Source organism: Grammomys surdaster, unplaced genomic scaffold (assembly GCF_004785775.1).
Source record: "Grammomys surdaster isolate TR1022 unplaced genomic scaffold, NIH_TR_1.0 144, whole genome shotgun sequence".
Classification (NCBI taxonomy): domain Eukaryota; kingdom Metazoa; phylum Chordata; class Mammalia; order Rodentia; family Muridae; genus Grammomys; species Grammomys surdaster.
Genome location: NW_021604602.1, coordinates 6,335,391 through 6,341,843, shown reverse-complemented (window position 1 = coordinate 6,341,843; position 6,453 = coordinate 6,335,391). Strand labels below are relative to the sequence as shown.

At 47.5% G+C, this 6,453-nt stretch overlaps 1 protein-coding gene across 5 annotated transcripts in view; it reads right to left on the bottom strand.

Moving 5' to 3' along the window:
- Positions 1-5,028, bottom strand: part of Wdr20 (WD repeat domain 20) — a 78,029-nt gene extending 73,001 nt beyond the window's left edge. For 4 of the 5 annotated variants that reach the window (XM_028764424.1, XM_028764423.1, XM_028764419.1 and 1 more), the window contains exon 1: positions 4,718-5,028. In XM_028764424.1, the coding sequence (XP_028620257.1) occupies positions 4,718-4,966 (249 nt within the window). In that variant the 5' untranslated portion in view covers positions 4,967-5,028. The remainder of the gene's footprint in view (positions 1-4,717) is intronic. The other variant, XM_028764422.1, reaches the window with a different exon arrangement.
- Positions 5,029-6,453: the final 1,425 nt, after the last annotated feature.

Here is a 6,453-nt window from a genome sequence, read left to right as displayed (position 1 = left end):
GGTGGTGCACGCCTTTAATCCCAGCACTTGGGAGGCAGAGGCAGGCGGATTTCTGAGTTCGAGGCCAGCCTGGTCTACAGAGTGAGTTCCAGGACAGCCAGGGCTATACAGAGAAACTCTGTCTCGAAAAACCCCAAAAAAAAAATGTTTTAAAGCTAGAAATTCAAAGTTTTAGGTGCCTTTCTAATCTCTCATAGCACCCTGCTCAGTATCACTCGTGCTGTGGTAGTCACTCAAGTCTCTGTGGAGACGATTAGTGTAATATAATGTTCAGATTGTCTTTAGTTAAGCAAAACATATTCACAAACTACATCAGAAATCTCCCTCATATGACCAACACAGATTCAGTGGAGCTGGACATGGTGGTTCACATTTTAAACCCAACACTTTCATGTGAGGAGGCAGAGGCTAGAGGATCTCTGTGTGTTCCAGGCCAGTCAGAGCTACAGAGTGAAGCAACGAGTAACCCAGCACTGGGGTTAGTTCTTAGTACCTAGAGTATGTACACCGGTGTCCTTAGACCGAAAAGCCTGATTAGTCTAAAACAAATGTTTTATGCTCAGATGTGCTTCATTTTTCTTATAATGAAGAATACTAATAAGTGTTTGCATTTTTTCTCTGGCCTTGGTTTTCTGAGGGAGATGAAATTACATATACTCTCAGTCCCATCAAATGCTCTGACCACTCTGCATTTGAAAGAGTCAATATTATACTCCTCAATATTAGACTACTTCCCCAACACGCCATTCCCTCAGGACCCCATGCTGCTTTCTCTGAGGAAAGAGTACACATACACAAAGTTCATGAATCCCTGTAAGCCCAGAATTTATAGAGGCAAAACACAAACTCAAGGTCAGCCTGGGCTATATGGTAAAACCTTGCCTCAAAAAATAATTTGGGGGGCAAAGGCAACAGATAGCTAGCTTAGTGGCAGTGTTTGCTCAATATGTTTTAAGGCCCTGGGTTCAAGTCTTAGCAGCATCAAACAAAAACAAACAATACTACTCACAATACTACTCACTTTACACAAGTGTTTAATCTGGCTTTAAATCTCACCCACATTGGGGCTTCTAGGTGATCCCAATAATTGTAAGACTCCATATGCCTTGGGCTGGGGGTGTGACTCAGTGAAGAGTGCTTGCTTAACATGTGTTATGAGGCCCTTGGGTTCCATCCCCTGCACATGCATGCATGCACACATGCACACCATATTCCTTGAAGAACAAAGTACAACACAAAAATCAATCAAAATAGCCAACTGTGAAAAATGTAAAAGACCTTCTTGCTACTTACCCCTAAAAGTAAATTCTGGTTTCCTAGAGTAACAACTAAAGATGCCTATTTTGTTTGCTTTGTCGATACAAATTCTCAACCCTCCCAAGCCAGCATACAGGGCAAGTTATTAGCTCTAATTTAAAATCAGAAACACAAAAAGTTCCTATTATTAGGCCATCCTGGTGGCACATACCTATAATCCTAGAAACTGAAAGGGTCAGGCAAGGAAAATCAGGAGTTTAAAAATCATCCTCTGCTTTGCCAAGTTTAAGGTCTATATGAGACCTTATCAAATAAACAAAAAGTCACAAATTCAGAATGACAACAAGTACAAACTCACTTATACATAGAAAACCTTTAATTCACCAGCTAGAAGAGTTTATCTGCCACAATACAAATATATCCTACAAGATACATAAAATTTTACACACACACCTCCCAAAGTTCAAAGCACTCAAATCGCCAGAGAAAGGCAATGTATATGCATTTCTGACTTGGTTTTAGTTTGTTTTGGGTTGTTTTTTTTTTTTTGGAGGTAGGCTTTTTGTTTTGTTTTGGAGATAAGCTTTCTCTGTATAGTCCTGGCTATCCTGGAACTCTGTAGACAAGGCTGGCCTCGAGAAAAAAAAAAAAAGTTTGGTGTAGTTTTGTTTTGTTTTGGTTTTTGAGACAGGGTTTCTCTGTGTAGTCCTGACCGTCCTAGAACTCACTCTGTAGACCAGGCTGGCCTGGAACTCAGAAATCCACCTGCCTCTGCCTCCCAAGCGCTGGGATTAAAGGCGTGGACCACCACTGCTCAGCTTGGTGTAGTTTTTTAAAGCTCTTAGAACATCTTTATAGGGGCTGGAGAGATGGCTCAGTGGTTAAGAGCACTAACTGGTCTTCCAGAGGTCCTGAGTTCAAATCCCAGCAACCACATGGTGGCTCACAACCATCTGTAATGAGATTTGATGCCCCCTTCTGGTGTGTCTGAAGACAGCTACAGTGTACTCATAAATAAAATAAATAAATCTTAAAAAAAAAAAAGAACATCATTATAAAGATTCTTCTCAGCAAACCAGAGCTACTAGATCCAGATGAAGTGTGTCATGAGAATGAGCCAAAATAGCTGGATGTGTAGCACTGTGAGGGGCAGTGAGGGATTCAAGGCCCTGGTGTTCTGTCCACACCCAAGGGAGTGGAGAGTCAGGACGGCAAGAAACAGAAACAGGAAAGGAAGCGATGCCTGCACTAGTAATCACTAGGAGTGAGTTTAACAGTTTAACCATTTTTATTATTTATTTATACACGTGTGAATGCCACACATGTGCAAGTACTCAAAGAGGTTTGAAGAGGGCTTTGAAGGCGCTGATGCTGTAACCACAGGAGTTTGTGAGCTGCCTGAAGAGAGAGCTGTGATCTAGGCTCAGAAGAACACCAGGTACTCTAACTACTGAGCCATCTTCCAGACCCCATGAAGTTAACTTCTAAACACTCTGTATTTTTACATCATCATCATTTTTGCTTGGTTGGTTTGGAATTGAGGGAGTTGTTTTTTGAGATAGGTTCTTACTATGTAGTCCTAGCTGGCCTGAAACTCTATGTAGGGCAGGCTGGTCTTGAACTCACAGAGATCCACCTGTCAACGCACATGCTATCACACCCACCTGGTTTGGTTTTGTTTTTTTTATTCCTTGAGAGAGGGCCCCACCATATAGCCCATGCTTGCCTCAAATGTGCTAATTGTAGCACAGGTTGGCCCTAATTCCAATTCCCTGGAGCTGGAGTTACACGTAGTTGTGAGGATCCTGACATGGGTTTTAGGAACTGAAGTGGAGTCCTCTGTAAGAACAGTACAAGTTCTTAACCACTGAGACTTTGTTCAAGTCCCCAAATGTAGGTGTTGATAACAAAAGCTGAAATCTGTTTCCAGAGTGAGAGCAGGAATGTTGAGATGGCAGTTACTCTTAATGCTTGCTTTAACTATAATTTACCTCTCCTGAGTGTGTCAGGACTCTAATGGCCATTACAGCTATTACGAATTGTAACGTGCGCTGCAGCCCTCCCTTTTTAAAGAAGTGTAAAGAAAAGTTTCCCGCGTATCCAAGGTCACCAGTGTCAACAAGAGATGGGAGCAGCACTAAAACTTCAGTTCCTACCCTTCAAACCACTGGATACTTTCCCAATCCCAAGAGAGAGGAGAGTCAACCAGCTATTTATTTTCAAACACTTCAGTCGTACACTGAGAAGTATAAAGACAAGTCAGAAGATTCACCTTGGGCCAAAGAAACAAGCTACGGTTGCATACCTTTATCCTTTTCCCTGTTCTCCTAGCCATACAGTCCAACATCAAACAGCAGCTGACTTTGGATATAGTCATCCCTGGCAACACGTCCTCTTCAATATGGACAACTTACTTTCCCACTAACTGAACATTTTTAAGTGAATCTTCCATCACCTTGCCACATTTCATCGGAGGTGCTATGGAGTGCACGCATTTCCTCACTCTCTCAATGGTCAAAAGTTAAAATAAGCAATTCTTGGAACACAGTTACTTTGCCAATGACAAAAAAAAAAAAAGTAAGCGCCAATAAATTGCTGCTTTTAACGAGACATTTTAAAACACGATGGCATGCGTCACAGAATTATTGGTAAGTTCTTGGCTGGTTACTTTAAAGTAGCATTTCAGGCCTATCCCTCCCTGTTTGGGACATAGCCTGACTCGTTCGACAAGATAAATCTTAGGCACGCTCACACAGGACACCTCTGAAGCAACTTAGCTTACTGAAAACATTATCCCAACCTCCCTAGTCTGAGTACTCAGCCCTCTTATACTTCAAGGGACAGAATGACTCTCTTCAAAAATCTTCCGGGAGAAGGTTCCCTCCGCGGAGACAATGACAGCCGTCCTCCCCGGAAGGTTTTTTGGAAACAGTGCTGACACCAGGAGAAGTGTCAGTGCGGCAGCAGGTGGAGTAGCCCTGCGTGCCGAGCAGGTCCTTTCTGACCTAGTCTCCAAGTCCTCCGCCTCCCTGTCCCGGTTCCGCCTTACGGACCTTTCCAAGCCGCCTCGCGTCCCGGTTCTCTCACCCAGGGCAGGACTCTCGAGCCTCCCGGGAAGCGAGGCCACCTAAGACGGCCGCCGCACCTCTTCCGGGGACTCGCAGGCCCGCTCCCTGGCAGTATCGGAACCTGACGGACCCCGCCGTGGGAGGCAACCGGCTACTCCCGGGGCAATCTCCGCGACCTGGTTCCAGAGCCCCCTCCCCTTCGAGGCAGCGCTGCCGCCAGCGCCTCACTCCCGAACCCCCTCTCCTCCGGAGTACCTCAGCGGAGTTACCGGCCCACTCAAAAGTACAAGTGCCGGCTGCCCCCACCGGTCACCCCGGCCTCGCTGTCACCGCCCAGCTCCCGGCCTCGGCCCGCGGCGCCGGCGTGCCCCCGGTGACGCCCGGGTCGGTACCTTGCGGACCCCCTTGTAGATATAGAAGTAGAGCTCCCGGCCCACATTGAAGCAGAGGCGGTCGCCGTTGCCAGACTGGTCGTTGAGGTTTACGAAGGAGACGCGGACAGGGTTGGATCCCTGCGAGTTGAAGGGCACCCGGTTGGGCCGGCTGTACTCCGAGTGCGGCAGCAGCTTGTACAGACCTTCCCGGGTGGTGAATTGGGTCTTAATCTCGTTCATCTCCTTCCCTCCTCCCTCCGTCGCCATCTTGGAAAGCAGCGTTCATCCTGCCCTAAGTGCCCGGATCACGCCCACCGCGCAGGCGCCGTCCTCGGCCGCTCGCTCTCCACTCCCCACCCCCTTCTCCGCGGCCCCGCCCATTGGCGAGCCAGCCCCCAAGAAGGCGGGCCGAAGCGAAGGGGGCGGGCTGGTTTACGGTGCAACTGCGCACGCGCGCTCACCTGGCGCGCTCCACCCGGAGGGGCGTGCGCAAACTCCTCCCCTGGGTGCCGCCCTCCCCGTGCGGGTCGGAGTGAGCGCACCGATCCTTGGTGCTGGCTTCCCATCTACGCTGAGGTGACCCTCGCTCTGGAGCTTCGCTGAGGGACCCCATCCCTAAGGGAGGACGCCGCCTTGACCTCGGCCGGCTGCTGGTCCCGGCGGAGCCTGAGGCGAGCAGTGGAATCCGATGTTTGGACGTGTGCGTCCCAGCTGTACGGGATCCTCCCTCGGAGGCTGGGGAGGACTCAGACGGTCCGGTTGGGTGCCGGGTGCCAAGCCCCTCTACGCCTCCCAGAAGCAGTGTCACAGAAGATATCGAAGGATTGGACTTTATTACAGCTCAGGGTTTTGTTTGGTTTTGTTTGGTTTTGAAGTGGGGTGGGAAGAACCGCATAAATGGACAGGACGTGTTTTCAAGTCTCTTCTGAAACCTTACTGGTGAGCATCGGCTTGTTCTTGAGAAAGTAGGTTGTGTTGGAACTTAGGTCTCCTGTGCCGCTTAATAAAGGTAAAGCTAATTGATTTTTTTTTTAAAAGCCTCAAACGAAACCTGAAGTCGTTTGCTAGGAGAACCGTAGAGTTAGTTGTAATGACTATTCTGTATAAAGTCTAAATGTTAAGTAAGGACAAGCATACACATTAAAGTGGGACTTAACAGTCACCATTTGATGCATCGATTTCTGGGTATATGCACTGGAATTCCTTCGTAGGAAGGTATTCGGGGAAGCCCTCGTCGGCTTCTAAAGTAATAAACGTTATAATAGAATTCTAGAATGGGGAAAATGTTACGCGAAGAATGAACTATCTCTGAGAAGTCATGTCTGTAGAGCAGGAGCGAGCCCAGTACAGTGGTGTGCATCTGTGCTTCCAGACAGATAGAATGCCTGTGTCCGGAGATGGGAGGCTGCTACCCGAGCCCACAGAGCAAGACTCCAACCTCACAAAAATTAATTGTACACAGGGGGGAAGTGTTCTAAAGACGTGTATATAAATCATAACCATTTTATGTAGTGGGAAGCAAGTACATAAACAGTAGAAACTGCCCATGATGTAATAATGCATTTGACACATACATGCTTTAAAAAACAAAAGAAAGCCGGGCAGTGGTGGCGCACGCCCTTAATCTCAGCACTTGGGGAGGCAGAGACAGGCGGATTTCTGAGTTCGAGGCCAGCCTGGTCTACAGAGTGAGTTCCAGGACACCCAGGACTATACAGAGAAACCCTGTCTCGAAAAACCAAAAAAAAAAAAAG